At 59.6% G+C, this 16,583-nt stretch overlaps 1 protein-coding gene across 1 annotated transcript in view; it reads left to right on the top strand.

Annotated features, from left to right (window-relative positions):
- The window catches only part of NCOA1 (nuclear receptor coactivator 1), a 59,890-nt gene extending 45,011 nt beyond the window's left edge, over window positions 1-14,879 (top strand). Inside the window, exons 11-17 of the mRNA XM_086460497.1 lie at window positions 1,243-1,428; window positions 4,234-4,360; window positions 8,470-8,638; window positions 11,601-11,915; window positions 12,106-12,207; window positions 13,351-13,750; window positions 14,701-14,879. Of these exons, the coding sequence (XP_086316623.1) occupies window positions 1,243-1,428; window positions 4,234-4,360; window positions 8,470-8,638; window positions 11,601-11,915; window positions 12,106-12,207; window positions 13,351-13,750; window positions 14,701-14,879 (1,478 nt within the window). The remainder of the gene's footprint in view (window positions 1-1,242; window positions 1,429-4,233; window positions 4,361-8,469; window positions 8,639-11,600; window positions 11,916-12,105; window positions 12,208-13,350; window positions 13,751-14,700) is intronic.
- Window positions 14,880-16,583: the final 1,704 nt, after the last annotated feature.

Genomic DNA, 16,583 nt, shown 5'->3' on the forward strand with positions numbered 1-16,583 from the left:
GTTAGGCTTGTCACTCAGGCCTAACGACTCCTTGCCGAGGACCCTCGTGTCCCAGTCGGTACCTTCAGCGGCGGGGACACCCGTAACGCTCCGACGTCAAGAGCGGGGGCTTGCTGCCTGCGGGGGAAAGAGCCTCCTGCATCCAAGCGAGAGCGAGGAGGGCGAGCACGTTTGTGGCCAGGGCTGCAGTGGTGAGCGCTCGAAAGGCCACCGGCTGCACCTGAAACGGCAGGAGAGCCACCACCAGCCTCGCTTGAAGGCGCTGCCGCCGGGTTTAACTCGTGCCGGGGCGGCAGCGCTGCCCCCCTTAAGGATTTAGAGGCGCCGGTGGCTGGGAGAGGGGTTGCCCACAGCCAGGGCTGGTGGCCACCCACTCGCCAGGCTGCTTCTTGCGTTCAGTTTTCAGTCCAACCCGAGCGTTGGAGACGTTGCTGCCTGCTGGCAAACCGCAGCTGAACTGGCGACCGCTTACCTGAATAAAAAGGAGAATAATGCAAGGCCTAACGAACGTCGTTTCAATCGATTGAAAGCCAGCAGGTGATAGATGAGAGCTGCGCAGGCAGGAGGGCAGCACAGGGGGCTGCCGGGGGCAGGGGGGGACACGACACGTGGCTCCTGCGCCGGGGTCAGCCCTGGAGGGAGCAGAGCTTGGCTGATGTGGCTACATCGAGCGAGGGAGCTGTGCTTCAGCTTCTGTAACTCACTGTTGTCCCTTTACCCCTCTTTTTAGCGGGGTTCAAAACTTGCCTGTATATATTAGGGGGGTGCAACCCCCACCCCCGCTGCCTTTCTTATGTCCAGTTGGTTGGGTTTCATTTTTGTGCCCAGCTGATTATTTTTAAGCTCCAGCTGCTGGTTTTGGGGCTGCCAGCCCAGCTCCTGGATCCCCTTACCCTCACACAGCATGCCGGAGCTGCGGTGCTGCCCCGGGGCTGGTGTGTGTGTGTGTCCCCGGGATGGCTGGAGGTGACCAAGCCACGCAGGGCACCGAGCCTTCAGCTTTAGGCGAGGGGACATCCCACCACGACCCCCTTCTCCCCCTCCAAACTTGGCGACGCCGGCTCCCTCCCTGGCAGGGCGAGGACTTTGCCGAGCGCCGGCGATCTTGCAGCGAGCCTTGGGAAGGGATCTGACTGGTGGTGGTTTTTTCTTCTGCTTTATTTCCTTTTTTTTTTCCTCTCGTTTAATGAATCCCTTCCTCCTATTTTCTTTTCTTTTTTTCTCATTTTACGAAACCCCTAGCGATGAGCAGCGGGCAGGCCGTGCAGGCCGGGCGGACCCCGTTTGAGTTCTGCGACCCCCTGGAGCCAGCGCAGCTGAGGCCGGTGCCTTGTCCCGCCAGCAACGGCAGCAGCCCGCACGCCCGCGGGCCGTCCCAGCAGGGCAGGGGCACGGTGACCGCACCAACCCCCTTCCCACCCGACGCAGGTACGTACCACCGCGGGCCTCCGCTCCTCTCCGCCTTCTCCACCTCACGCTGAGGCTTTCCGGGGAGTCCCCCGGGAGAAGGGGCATGGCAGGGTGGAGCTCAAGCCTCGCTGTTCACCACCAGCTTCTCACAAGCGATGAGCTTCCCAGCTGTGCTTATTCTTTCCCCTCTTTTGGCATCAAGTAGTTTCAGACAAAAGAAAGATCCTTCTGTCCATCCCCCTTCCCGGGGAGGCCGGCGGAGGAAGCTGCATCCCCTCACCTGAGCGATGCCGGTAGCTCCGGTTCCCCTGGCACTGGTCAAGGTTGAATTTCCCTGAGACCTGGAGCACGGGTGGGGTGTCAGGAGAAGGGCTGCAGAAGCAACAGTCTCGCCTCACCCTGCCTGAAATCGCCGACGGCAAAACACCACAGACCTCACCGTGAGCAGCCTGGGCTCCGGAGGGTTGTGGATGCCACTTCCCTGCCCTCCTCTGCCTCCCCCGGGGCTTCCCTCGATGCGTCAGGCGATGCTAAACGTGAGCCGCTTGCCACCGTGTGCTGGGGCTGTGCGACAGCCTGGCTGCGGGTGCCGAAAGCAAATAACCCGGGTCTCGTCTTCTCGTGGTGGGAGCGTGGGTCTGGAAGAGCTGCTGGATTCAGCCACCGTCCCCAGTCTGGTGCTGCCCAGGCTCCAGGAGAGCATCAGCCCGGCATCTCCCAAACCATTCGCCTCGGAGCGCAGCTCTGGCCCCGCTCCCGGGGGGCAGGGGGGTGGTGGGATTGCAGCGCTCCCCGCCAGCCCACGGCTGCAGGATGCGCGGGGCCGGTACCCGTGGCAGCCCTGCCCACAGCCCGGCCCGCTGGACCGCGTGAAGCTCTTGGTTCGGGCGGCTTCTCTTGCGAAGGAGAGCTTGCACCCTCCTCCGAGTGCCCTCTAGAAGGAGAGGCAGAGATCAGCCCTGCGCGTTGTGTCATCGCGGCTGTCGCAGCTATAGGATATTATTATTTATCATTTTACATCCTGCCTTTGATGCCCGTTAAGCCATGGCCGGGTCTGGCTGCCTCGAGGAGGGTCACCCACACCCCGGTAAATGATGCTCTGCTTGGGAAAATAACACCAGCATCAATGAGCCTGGGGACCGTTTTGGGGCGAGGCAAGGAAGGGTTGGGGACGGGCCGCACCGTGACTGTGCCACGAGTCTCCCCGGCCTGGCAGGAGCTGCCAAGGCTGCCGCTGGCACCACCACCGGGATCTGCCGGTTGCCAAGCAACCTTAAGGCTTTTCTTGAAGAAATTTTGAGAAATAGAGGAGCGCTCAGCTGGAGCCTCCGTGCTGATGCGTCCGCTGGGATGCATCGCCGAGCTGCACCCCCTTCCCTTCCCTTCCCTTCCCTTCCCTTCCCTTCCCTTCCCTTCCCTTCCCTTCCCTTCCCTTCCCTTCCCTTCCCTTCCCTTCCCTTCCCTTCCCTTCCCTTCCCTTCCCTTCCCTTCCCTTCCCTTCCCTTCCCTTCCCTTCCCTTCCCTTCCCTTTCCCTTCCCTTCCCTTCCCTTCCCTTCCCTTCCCTTCCCTTCCCTTCCCTTCCCTTCCCTTCCCTTCCCTTCCCTTCCCTTCCCTTCCCTTCCCTTCCCTTCCCTTCCCTTCCCTTCCCTTCCCTTCCCTTCCCTTCCCTTCCCTTCCCTTCCCTTCCCTTCCCTTCCCTTCCCTTCCCTTCCCTTCCCTTCCCTTCCCTTCCCTTCCCTTCCCTTCCCTTCCCTTCCCTTCCCTTCCCTTCCCTTCCCTTCCCTTCCCTTCCCTTCCCTTCCCTTCCCTTCCCTTCCCTTCCCTTCCCTTCCCTTCCCTTCCCTTCCCTTCCCTTCCCTTTCCCTTCCCTTCCCTCTCTTACTTTCTCAGTTTTGAAACAAACCCCACGGCCCGGGTGGCAGGCGAAGCTGGTGGCTCCTTGTGACAACAGCAACGACACCGGGCACTGGGTAACCCCAGGCATTTTTAAGGAAATAACGTATTTTATTGGGAAAAGCATCAGCACAGCTGGGCTTGGTTAGAAGAAGAGCGATTTCATCCTTAGCAGCTGCCTCCGTCAGCGCTTCTCTTAGAAACTCAGGGGTTTGGCACAGGGGTGGCCGCCTGTACCACGTCCCGATGCGGCAGAGGTGCCACCCCGGCCAGAACCGTGCGTATCACCCCGGGTTCCGTCTCCACGGGCTGGTTTCGCCGAGATGCCGTTTGATCTTCAGTCCCAATTCCCGTTTGGAATGGGATGACGTAAAGTCTCCAGCCTCATCCATCTCTCTCTGTCCTGGGCTTGGGCTCCAAGTTCTGCTACAACTTAATTTAATGGCATTGGCTCCTTTCCCCGTGCAAATGAACTTCTCCAACAGAGAGGCAGAGGATGCTAATGGGTGTGGGCTGTTTTTTAGGCTCAAATCTTTGGTAGTAACAATTTGCCTTCGAGAAGCAACCCTCTAACTTGACTGAATTTTGAAACTCTTGCTGGAAATGTGCTGAAAAGGGAAACTTTTTAATAGTGTTTGCACGCACTGAGTGCACAGGGTCACAGATAGCTGCTGTGGGTGCAGCATCTGCCTAGATTTTCACCCAGAATTTCATGCTTATAACTAATGATTAGGAAACCACTCCTGATATCTGTAACTTTGGGTTGCAAAAAGCCCTAACTGGTGAATCTTGGCGCCCTTTTTAGGGATGTTTTGGGACACTCTTGGCATGCCGTTGCTCCAAGCTTACCCGGTCCTCCTGGCACCACCCACGCCCTGCCCACGCGCTAACCTTTCCTCCCCTCATCCCGCTTTTTCTCCCCCCTCCAGGAATGCCTGAGCTGGAGATGGGGGTGCCGGATCACCAGTTTGGACAGCCGGGCATGGGGGAGCAGGTCCCCTGGACGGATAGCGGCATGGCGGCCATGAATCGAGGCGCGCTGAATAAACCTGAGGAGTAAGTACCGCGGGGCTGGTGGCTTCCCGACCTCTCCCAGGAGGACATCGGGATCTCCTGCCAGTAGCTGCCGGCGTCAAAGCGACGTGGTTTTGCTTTGCTGCCTGCCTGGAAGCGCTGGCTGGGCCGAGCACGACGGCCCATCGTGGTGAGGCAGCGGCAGTGGCTGCTGGTACCATAAAAACGCCGAGGCCTGGGGTGTGTAGGGCGCTACGATGCGAGAGGTGATGTCTGTTCTCTCTCTTGGTTAAAAAAAGAGAGATTTTCATCTTTAGCAACTGCCTTCGTCGGCACTTCTCTTAGAAACTCGGGGGGGTTTGGCATAGGGGTGGCCGTGGGAGTAGGCAAGGAAGGTGGGTTGGCGGGGGGAGACATCCAGGGCGTGTCTGGACCTGAATAATCCCGTCCATCCACGGCAGAGCCCAGGATGCTGCAGGTCCCCGCCGTCCCTCGCCAGGGCCAGTATTTGGGCTGGTGTTCCCCGGCGTCCCTTCTCGCCGGTGGGATCTGGAGAACTGCGGGACGGTTTGGTGTTTTCACGCCATTGCGGCTCTTTGCAGTCCCCGTGTGCTTGGCTTCAGCTCAAATTGTCGCCGCTCTAACCCAAGGTCAAAGAAGCCCCTCCGGTCCTCTCACCGCCTTTTTTTGGGTCCGTGCCCCATGGAGCAGCCAAGGGGGTCGTCACCCGCCCGAAGTACATCACTCCTTGGCTAGAAAGGGGTTGGAGGAGACCGTAGGTCGGGTATTTTGGGACGGGAGGGCAGAAGGGTGGCGAGCCCCGCTCCCTGCTGATGGAGCTCGGCGGCCCGTGCCCCCGCGGGCCAGGGGCGCCCCAAAGCGCTTGCTGAGGCAGCAGCACTGGTGGCAGCGTTGATGTGGGCGGGAAGGGAATCCTCCCGCAGGCCCGGGGCAGGGGGGCTTCAGGTACCTGGTTTAAGAGCCAGCAGTGAGGAGCTCTGCACGCATCCTCTCGCCAAAGCCCAGCCCTGCTTTGCAGCGAGGCAGAATTTCCTCTGTTCATGAAAGTCGTTAGCAGATGAGCACAGGCTCTGTTCTCCAGTCACGAACGAGACACGTGCAAGAGATGCGTTTCAGCAAGATGGTAGCCAAACGTCTTTTTCTAAGGGCTGCATTTGGATTAATTTCTAAAAGCTCTTTGCTGAGCCCGAGGAGAGGGTGTTGCCTCAGTGGTCCCCCCTGCTGCAACGGGACCTGGGACTTCTACTGGAAAGACTGAGCCTCGTGTTGCTTGAAAGAGCTGGGAGATGAAACCAATCCCCGTTTCACTGAGCAGTCACATCACCCCGAGCCCTTGCTGCCTGGAAGTAACTTCCCTTTTAAGCCTGGCGGGTGTCATTATTTTGCTGGGATAAGATCCGTGGGGCGCACCTGGCAAAGGGCAGCGCTGCTCGAAAAATCAATCTGTGCTTTAAGCTACGAATGTTCCGTAAAATGCTGCTTATGGGGTAAAAAATGACCTTCCCTTACTCAGCAGCCTGGTGCTCCAAGGCTGTGGATATTTTTGTCTCCCCAGCCAGCGCAGCTGGGAGGAAGGCAGCTGGATTTTCTTCTGGCTCACCCTTTGCAGCTGGATGCTGGAGTGAGGACCCAGGTTGGCGTGGAAGAAAGCAAAGGAGAACCGTGCTGCGTGGTGGGACTTCCCACGGCACCAGCAGGTCCCTGCAGCAAGGTCGGGCTCCCCAGGCGGTGGAGATACGGTGGGAGCCACTGGGAGAGTCAACGCATGCGCTGGGGCCGCAAGATGAGAGCAGGAGGAGCGGTGGAGGGCTGCTCGTCCTGGTGAGCCTCCACTCCTCCTGAGTTAGGGTCTCTGGGCACGGGTGGTTCCTGCCAGAGCTGGTGGGCACAGGCAACATCGGAAGAAGCTGGTTCCCAGCTCAGTTCCCTCTGGTTACTGAGGTCTGATGGAGCTCCACGGGTGAGACCTGCCTTGGCAGCATCTTGGTGGAGTCTAACCACTTCCATCGAGTGGCGTGGTGGTCACCCACAAAACCCCGCTTCCACTGCAGCCGAGAGAAGAGATTCTGCTGGGGAAAAGCCCCTGGACCTTGGTCCTCAAGACCTGCAGATGTGCTCCAAGTGGGGAGGAGACACTTGTCCTGGGAGATGCCCACAGTCCCAGCGGCTGCCTGTCCACCTGATGGAGACGGTTGGGGCAAGCAGACGGAGCCTTTGGACTGCAGATACTACAGGACCAAGAAAGGTGTTTTGGCTGAGATCAAACCAGCAGAGCTTTTGCTTTGGGGGTTGTAAAGGTTTCCCAGCTGGGACGTTGGCGTTAGCTGGCAGTGGGCTGAGCTCCTGGCTTTGTTTAAGGAGCTGGTGGTGCCCAGATCTCCCAGCACCAGGTGTCCTGGGGACCAGGAGCTTCCCTTTTAAATTCTCCCAGTCCCCAAATCCTCCTGTGCCTTTGTCTCTCGGTGAAGTGGGACGACTACAACATCCCTTCTCTCGTGTCCCAAGCGTAAGTGCTCTTGTGTCTTCTGCAGAAGAGGGACACCTTGGGCCAGCTCCAAGGCTCCTCGAAGCAAATCCAGGCCGCCGTTCTTGCACGCGTTCCTCTAATCCGCCAAGGTCAAACGTGCCACCCGGGGCCCGATTCGGTTGCCTCAGCGCTGGCACCCAGCGCCATCTGAGATGCCTGAGGTTTCTAGGACATCTGTGCAGGGCCAGAGACCCGCAGCCTTTTGGAGCGGCACTTGAAGGCCATGCCCAGGAGATGTTTGATGGGGCCTCAGGCAGCATTTGATACCATCTCTGCCAGCAGCTGAATCTCTCCTCCTCACCGCCTGCAGAATCACAGCTTTCACCTTAAAAAAAGCCTGAAGGGTTGCGGTGGATAGAAAACCTTTGCCACATGAAAACAGGATGACTGGGGACACGATGCACAGGGTCCAGGATCTCCTCTGTGCCACCGTCACCTGCCCAGAGGCTCATCTGGACCGCACCGTGGCGTGGTGCTGGAGGAGAGGAGGAGTGAGGAAGGCTCTGCAGGCTGGGTTGGGCTGCAAAGCAGGACGCGCTGGAGGTTTATTTACGGCGTGAAGGTCGTATGGTCTCCGCGATCTCTTCATACACCAACTTTTGCCATCCGTGCAGAGGTCCCTCATGGGCTGAAGAGATGGTGCCAACCCGAATTTCTCCACTAGCTGCCTGGAGAAGCAGCCTGCGCTCGCCTTCCTCTGCAAGAATGACGTCTGGGCAGCAAACTGTCCCTCGGCGCTGCAAAGCTGGGTTTGACACAGGCAGCAAGTAGCAGGGACCGTGGCCGTGGAGTGAAACTAGCCCTGCTTCTCACCTCTGCCTCCCCACTTCCCTCTCGGCTCCGGCTCTGCGACGTCAGAAATCCCAACGCCGAGGATTTCGTTTCCCTGGGTTAGGCTGCGTGTGTTGGCTGCAGCGGTCTCGGTCAGATTGGCTTCGGTTCCTCGCTGTACATCTGGTCCTCATCTGGAGCTAAAAGGATAAACATGTCTGCTGCTTGGGAACTGCTGGCATGTTCGAGCCCTCGCCTTTGTGCCTCTCTGCGAGCGGGATGTGCCACGGCTCTCTTCATCGTGTCAGACCCGGCAAATCCAATTGACTCCAATTAGTCACGTCATTGGAATGTTTCTCATTACATATTAATCTTATTCCCAAAGAATATTGAGCGAGCTTTGCAGAAATCTCATATTATTTTTTTTTGCAGCTCCAAGGTTCCCCTTTGCCTTCAGCTGCTTTGCTTCCAGCTGCTCCGGCTCCATCCAAGCCTCCCCGCTTTCGTGCCGGCAGAAGTTCTGCTCTGCCTCCCGCCGTCCTGCCTAAAAACGCCTTTGTGGGAGCATAAGCCTGCGAAAGCACCAGTATTTCTTCCCAAACCTCACCAAAACGTGAGGCTTCGTTTCGTGGAGAGGTTCACCCTGACAAGCAGGTCCCCAAACGGAGCTTGAGCTGGAGCAGGGTCAGCCGGGGGGGAGGCCAAGGCTGCAGCCCGAGGGTTTTGCGTGACGCAGCAGGGTGGGAGCGAGTCCCCGCGGTGTCGCTGGAGCGTCTCCCAGCTCAGCCTCCTCAACCTTAACCTGCCTCCTCTTGGCTCCTTCTCCCCGCAGCCAGTGCATCACCTCGCAGCTGGATGAGCTCCTGTGTCCTCCCACCACGCCGGAGGGGCGGAACGACGAGAAAGCCCTGCTGGAGCAGCTCGTCTCCTTCCTCAGCGGCAAAGACGAGACGGAGCTGGCCGAGCTGGATCGAGCCCTTGGGATCGACAAACTTGTCCAGGTAAAGAAGGAACCGCTCGTGGGACGGAGCGGAGGTCACGCACGGGGCCAGACGCTGAGGCTTGGCGTGAGCGTGGAGGAGGATTTCCAGCGTCTGGCAGCGGGAGGCCAGATGTGAGCGGGAACACCCGAGCGCACCAGATTCAGGGACGATACTTAACACCGCGCCGTCCCTCTCGCAGCCCCCCCTCCCCCGCCCCAAAAAAACCTTGGCAAGCAGCCCCGTGAAACCCAATATCTCGCTGCTCCGCTTTTCCAACGCCATCCGCCCCCCACCCCTGAGAACCGGCAGCCTGGCAAAGAGGCGGCTTCAAGCCCGGGCAGCTCGGGGAGAGCTGGCAGGCTTGTCCCCCTTCCCCACCTTACTGGGACGGGGGATTAGGGCACAGAGGAGCCTTCCAGCTGGAATCCCAGCGCCTGGGATTCCTGAGCCAGGGTTGTGCTGCCTAATAATATATCTCGTGGCCTCGCTGGTATGAAACGGCGCGGCCCTCGCTCTCGAGATTGGCTTACAGTGCAGCTGCCCTCCTGCCTCGGGTTGAACCACGGGGGGAAAAAAAATTGAAAAAAACAAAAATAACAAATGAGGTTTGCTGGTTTGCTTTGGGTGGTGCTGTCGTCCTCGGGTAGCACCAGGGCCCTGGTCTGCGGTGGAGCCTCCCTCTTTGCAGCTCTCCGTGGGGGCGGACGCCTCCGAAGGGTCTGGGGTTTCCTAAAGGACAGGGGGTGGCAGCGGGGGGCAAGCTGGCTGCGAGGGACGGGGCAGGGAAAATGAGATGGGATCGCTTGGGGTTTGTCTTCGAGGGGTTTCTTTTCCCGTGGCCCCCGTAGCGCTCACACAGGGGCTTTTTCCAAAACGAGGGTCAGGATGGAAAACCTGCTGAGGGATGGGATGTCCTGAGAGAGAAGCTGCTCAGAGCAAATCCCTCTGGCTGCTCTGGGCCTCATCCTGCCTCGTTTTAAGCCCAGAGGTGGCCCATCTCCTTCTGCAGCCCCGCTGGGACGCCTCACGCTGCGCTACTGGGAGGGTTTATCTTTTCACAGGGGCCCTGCCAGTGAGTTGGTTCCTGGGTCAGGTATTTGCCACGTCCCTTTTTTTTTTTTTCTCCAAGGCTGTGCCTCTAAAATCACCACCTGCCTTTTTTTTTTCTTTAACTTTCTGCAACTTAGGGCTAGGGAGTTCAGGCTGTCTGGTACAAAGATGCTCTTGCCAAAGATGCAGCTGCAACAGCTCAGTGTTTCCACAAGGGTTTTGCAGACTCAGCTGGCACGGCTCCCCAGCGACCCTTCCCTGCTCCGGGCAGGCCCCAGCAGCAGCAGACCGCTGGCTTGAGGTGCCCTCGGATGGCACCCAACGCTGCCAAGCGTCCCCGCGCCGAGGCGGTGCTTCCCCTGCCAAGGAGCACTGGGCTCAGGGGGATTATCTCATGTCTGGACCCCCGACCCAGCTTTGCTCCCATCCAGGGATCGTTTCGTTCGTGGGAATCTTGGGCTTTTTCCACGGCTTCGGCCGAGCCTCGGGAATATTTTCAATGGTTCCATGAAATATTCGCGTGAATTAATGTCTTTAGAGAAACAGCACATCAGCATAAAGGCATCTTTGGGAAGAAAGCGTGTTGGTAGTTCCCCTCCAGGTGGTGTTCTGGGCAGGTAGGGGTTCGTCATCCCCTGACTTCACCAAACCCACCATCTTCTCCGCGCCACCACGGCCGCGGTGGGCTGGAGCGCTGGATGCACCCAGTTGAAGCAGGAGGCGGCTGGAAACTGGGTCGTTTGGGGAGAGAACAGTTAAAGAACCTCGTTTTGGCAGGTCTGTGGTTTCTGGCCATGGCAGGCTGCTGGTTGGTGTCCTGGTATCCCGTCCTTGAACCATAAAAGCTCCATCTTAATCGATCTTGAGCGATTTATTTTTCCCCACCACCATCTTAACCGATCCTAAGCAATACTTTTTTTTTCCCCACCATCATTCCCAAAGCCTCACCCCTGCCCTTCAAGCCTCGGTCCTTCGATGGGCACCATCTAACCAAATCCCAAAGGCAGCGGGATTTGGCGGGGGATTGTGTGCGCGTGTGCGTGTGGTTTCTCTTAACGCAGCTTTCTCTTAAGCTGGGGGACTCAGATGAAGGATTCTGGCTCCGAGGTGTTACTTCTCCGTGGGTTCATAGCTCAAACACCAGCTTTCTCTGCCTGAGGCAAGGTAGAGCAGCACAGAATATCTTCGTATCATGATGTGCTGGTGTGGAAATCCCCCCTTGGATAGAACAGGGCTCATTTGTCGGGGAATAGCTGTGCTATAGACCGAAAGGTCCCGTCTCCCACGGGTTCCTAGCAAGGGTGTCTACGAGCAGTGCAGGAGTAAAGCCTCTCCATGAGCTCCCCCAGTCCCGAGGGGTGCGTGGCTCCCACCCTTGGATATCCCCTGTGTCCAAGGTGCGGATGGCGACCCGTAACGCCGTACCCTCTGCCTCCAGCTGAGCCTCTGAGGCTGCAGAAAGACAGGAAAGGAGAGAAAGAACAAATTATTGCCCGTGTTCAGGTCGATCCTCCGAGACTTCGGGTCTGGCCAACCAGCCATGCTGCTGTTTGGAGCCCGGAGGAGCCGCTCCGTGCGAGCAGACCCCGCAGAGGAAGGCAGCATCGCCTCCTGCTACCCCGCAACCCCCCAGCAGCCCGGGGAGATGAGCCCTGAGCCCTTCCCAAAAGCCTGGCCTTGGTCTTTGCTCCTCCCAAGCAAGCCACAAGAAACCATTTCCCTGCCTTGAAGGTTTGCTAAGCCCTGGGGAGCGGGCGTTTAATGCCCTCCTCGGGGCGGTGCAGGGCTGGAGCCTGGCCCAGGGGCTGAGGGTTATAGGCAGCCCCGTCCTCACGAGCATCCTCCATCCCCTCTGAGCTCTCCCGGGGGGAGAGGTCGGGTACCGGTGGGGCTCCCAAGTGATATTTTCCTCCCCCTTTGCCTTCGCCAGGGCGGCGGGCTGGAAGCCCTGACGGAGCGGTTCCAGCCCCAACAAGCCACCCCACCGCTCATGATGGAGCAGAAACCCGGCATGTACCCCCAGCCTTACTCCTCCGCCTCTCCCACCACCAACCTCCCCGGCGCCTTCCCCGGCATGGTCCGGCAGAAGCCGTCCTTCGGACCCATGCCGGTGCAGGTCCCGCCGCCCCGCGGCGCCTTCCCCACCAACATGGCCATGCAACCCCGGCAGACGCTCGCCAGGCCCCCGACGGCCCCCAACCAGCTGCGACTTCAGCTGCAGCAGCGGCTGCAGGGGCAGCAGCAGGTAATTCTTTTCCCCCGCTTCCGCGTCGCAAGGCGGCGGGCGGGGGGGGCGGGGGGGTGGAGGGACCCTCGGTCCTGCCTGCAGCCCGACGGGACGGGAGCAGACGGGTGGGAAGGTCCCACGTCAGAGTTTTGAAGGTCTCCCTGGCTTTTTTTGTTTGTTTGTTTTGGGGGTTTCTCCTCCCCTCCAGCTGATCCATCAAAACCGGCAGGCGATCCTCAACCAGTTTGCGGCCAGTTCCCCGGTGGGCATCAACATGCGGGCGGGGATGCAACAGCAGATCACGCCGCAGGTAAGGGGGATGCGGCACCATCCTCCAGCTGGGAGAATCGGAGGGTTCCTCCCCGTGCCCTGCTCTAGGCGGTCCTGCTCTGGCAGGGGGGTTGGACTAGAGGATCTTTCAGAGTCCCTTCCAACCCCGGACATTCTGTGATCCTCTCTGTCCTTAATGAGAGAGAAAAATTCCCTGGAAGGCTGCAAGACGAGCCGCCGTGGGGTTGGGGGTTGGGGGTTTTTTTTTTGCTTCATCTTTATTCCAGCTCCTCCACCTGCTTGAGGTCTAAATACTTGGTTATTGCTCAGAGAAGGATGTGCGAGCGCACTTAATGGAGAAGGATCTTTAGGAAATCGATGCCATCCTTCAAACACCAGAATCTCTAGTGAATTTTCTTAATGAGCCTGCAAATCCCCAGGCCCTAAAGTTCTTGTTTGGCTTCTAGTAACGCGAGTCAAACATCTGCCGGGTTCCAAGGAGAAGCTGGGAAGCGTAGGCGAGCTCTGGTGGCTTTACTCCACTTGGCGGAGAAGCCTTTGCCTTTTCACGACCGCGGCGTGACGTCCCTCACGTGCCGTGGGGAGCGTTAGGGACAGGGAAGGGGCCCGAAAGCTCCACTTCCAGCCGCTGGCTGGCTTCGTCAGGCTTTTTGGGGTGATTCATTCCAACGCAGCTGGCTCGGCCGTGTGGGGAACGAGCCCGTGGTGATGGAAAAGCTTGTGAGACGGGGTCGTGGGGGATTTTTAACACCTCGCAAACAAAAGACTCGAAGTCAGGGATCCGGGGCTCTGGCGCGTGGGAGCATCCCGGCGAGGGCGCAACCAGCGGGGGAGCGGGGCGGTTGGTGGCATCCAGGTGACGGAGAGCCTGTTTGCCGAGCGCGGGGGACGCTCCGGCCTGCTGGAGCTTTGCCGTTCGGCGCAGGGCAGAGGCTGATCTTTCGACTCGAAAACCTGCTCTGCCCTGCGGCGGCGCCCACAGGCCGATTTCGGGGGGGGGGGGGGGGGGGGGGGGGAATGTTGTTTTCCAACTTTCCTTGCGAAACTGAGGATGGGGGAGCACCCACGGCTCTTGCACTGGGGGGACTGGGGGCGAGGGGGTGTCTCTGCGCTGTTTGCCAGAAGCGGCGCTAATGGGGGCATCCCCCCTCCTTCCCCGCAGCCTCCCCTCAACGCCCAGATGCTGGCGCAGCGGCAGCGCGAGCTCTACAGCCAACAGCACCGGCAGCGGCAGCTCATGCAGCAACGAGCCATCCTGATGAGACAGCAAAGCTTTGGCAACAACCTCCCGCCCTCCACCGGCCTCCCGGTACAGATCGGAGCCGCTCGCTTGCCCCAAGCCCCCCCCCAGCAGTTCCCTTATCCCCCAAACTACGGTACGACCCCGGGAAACCCTCCCACCTCCACGAGCCCCTTCTCGCCGTTGGCATCCAACCCGGAGGCGGCGCTGGCGAACCGCAGCGGCATGGTGAACCGGGGGATGATGGGCGGCGTCGGCGGGCAGTTCGGCGCCGGGATGACCCCGCAGATGCAGCAGAACATCTTTCAGTATTCGGGATCGGGTACGTGGAGCGGTTGGCGGCGTTGGAAAGCCGGGGGGAGGGAGGGGCGGAGGGCAGAGCTCAGATCACCCCTCCCCGAGAAGGCTGCAGCCCAGCCCTGCTCGCCCGTCTCACCCAGTCTGCGTCCTGGTCTGGTCTCTGGTTGCCGCCTCCCGAGGGGACCTTTTCTGGTTGAATCTCCCCCCAAAAAACAAGCTATAGCTGAGGAAAAAAAGATTCCACAGCTCTTTCCTTAAAAATGGAACAGCAGGGCAGCCCTCTGAATTGCGCTTCCTTAAATACACGGGCGCTGGAAAGGGCCAGAGCCTTGCTGAGGGGTCTGGAGGGAGCTGCGGGCGGCTGGCGCCTCTCGTGTGGGCCCCGAGCTCGTACGAGCCGGGCGAGGCGGTGCCGAGGTGCCTGCCGGCGGGCACCGGCGGGAGGATCTTTGCGTTCAAGCCCCAGCGCGGGGTCTCAGCGAGGTGGCCGTCCCCGAGGAGTAGCGAAAACCACTCGGTGGCTGCAGGAGCCCCACGGGAACCTCCTTTGGCATCACCTCAGGGTAACCCTGGCTGTTCTCCAGCCAGGTGTGATGCTGAAGGGGAACTCCTGCTGAGGGAAACCACTTGAGGGGGGAGTTTCCCTGCTCCTTCGTCCCTGAAATACTGGCATTGGAGCCATACAGCTGCTCGAAATGAAATCCAGAGACCCTGAGAGGGAAAGTCAGGGATGATAGTTCTGGTTCGAGAGTTCTCGTTCGATAGTTCTGGTTCGAGAGTTCTGGTTTGATGGTTCTGGTTTGATGGTTCTGCTTCGAGAGTTCTGGTTCGAGAGTTCTGGTTCGATGGTTCTGGTGTGATAGTTCTGGTTCGAGGGTTCTGGTTGGACGCCAGTGGTTGCGAGGGAGGAGGAGGGAGTTGGTGCCGCTGGTGGGGAGCTGGGCACCGCTGACGCCGTCTGTCCTCCCCCAGGCATGGCCCAGCAAAGCGAACCCGCCTTTGCTCCGTCGCTCAGTCCCAGCAGCCCCTTGATGTCGCCCCAGCTCCCGCCTTCGCAAAGCCCCATGCTGCAGCCGGCTCCGCCGACGCCGGGCTACCAGTCGCCTGACATGAAGACCTGGCAGCAAGGAGCCATGGGGAACAGCAAGTAAGATCGGAGGGGGGGATATCCTGGAGCCCCGGCGGCACGTGACACGGGGAGAAGGTGGCAAGGGTGACACAAGGTGGTGGTCCCCTCGTAGGGTGTTGCAGGGTGGCGGTGCCCGTAGGTGAGGACACGTGCTGAGTTCTACCACGACGTCCTCCAGAAGTTACCACCAGCCCGTTCCTCCTGGACTTCGCCTCGGCTCGAGGCAGCGAGAAGCTCACGTGTCTCAATGACTGAGGACGTGTGTTGAGCAAGACACGAAGCAGGTCTTTGGCTTTTAATTATCAACAAGTGTCTTAATTACGTCTCGTGAAAGCGGCTTTGGGAAACACGGCAATAAATTGAGCCAAGCCCAGCAGTCCCAGGTCACCCCGTGACCCTCTTAAGACGTGCCCAGCCCTGACGTAGGGCGGCACATGGAAGAGTCACCAGACTTGTTGCCTTTGTATGAGTCAGGTTTGAGCTTCCATCTTCAGAAAAGGGAAAAAAACCAACCCCAAAAGCAAACCCCACCCCAAAAGCTCACCCGGGGGATGCCCTGCTTCGTGTCTTGGCTCCATGCAGGTTGCTCAGCTAAGCTGTCCTGGTCAAGCAGCACGAGCAGGAGGTTACTGGCTGGGTGGGATGAGCTGGAGCTCGGGTAGAGGCGGGATGCTCCACCTTGCCTCCCGAGGGAGAGCTGAAGGAGCGTGAAGGGGGGAACTCGGTGTCACATAGACCAGGACTTGCATCTGCCTGACCTGAATCCAGCCTGAGGCCCTGTAACCATCCTCCCTGGGCACCGGTGTCCCTGTAACCATCCCTCCTTGGGCACCAGTGTCCCTGTAACCATCCCTCCCTGGGCACCAGTGTCCCTGTCACCATCCCTCCTTGGGCACCAGTGTCCCTGTAACCATCCCTCCCTGGGCACCAGTGTCCCTGTAACCATCCCTCCCTGGCACCAGTGTCCCTTCACCATCCCTCCTTGGGCACCGGTGTCCCTGTCACCATCCCTCCTAGAGCACTGGTGTCCCTGTCACCATCCTCCTTGGGCACCGGTGTCCCTGTAACCATCCCTCCTTGGCACCGGTGTCCCTGTCACCATCCCTCCCTGGCACTGGTGTCCCTGTCACCATCCCTCCTTGGGCACTGGTGTCCCTGTAACCATCCCTCCCTTGGCACTGGTGTCCTGTAACCATCCCTTCTTGGCACTGGTGTCCCTTAACCATCCCTCCTTGGGCACCGGTGTCCCTGTAACCATCCCTCCTTGGGCACCGGTGTCCCTGTCACCATCCCTCCTTGGCACTGGTGTCCCTGTAACCATCCCTCCTTGGCACTGGTGTCCCTGTAACCATCCCTTCTTGGGCACCGGTGTCCCTGTAACCATCCCTCCCTTGGCACTGTGTCCCTGTAACCATCCCTCCCTTGGCTACCGTGTCCCTGTAACCATCCCTTCTGGGCACTGGTGTCCCTGTAACCATCCCTCCCTTGCACTAGTGTCCCTGTAAACCATCCCTCCTGGCACTGGTGTCCCTGTCACCATCCCTCCCTGGCACTGTGTCTCCCCTGCTCTACCCCATCACGCCAAGGAGCCTCCTCCTCCAGCACCAGCGGCTGGGTGCCTCCACGGAGGCCACCTCCCTTCCTCCCAGCCTCACGTGGGCTCAGCCTCGCTGCGGGCAGCACCTCTAACGCCTCCCTGTCCCTCCCGCTGTCCCCAGGGCAGCGA

This window comes from Leptosomus discolor, chromosome 2, assembly GCF_034619465.1.
Source record: "Leptosomus discolor isolate bLepDis1 chromosome 2, bLepDis1.hap2, whole genome shotgun sequence".
Taxonomy (NCBI): Eukaryota; Metazoa; Chordata; class Aves; order Leptosomiformes; family Leptosomidae; genus Leptosomus; species Leptosomus discolor.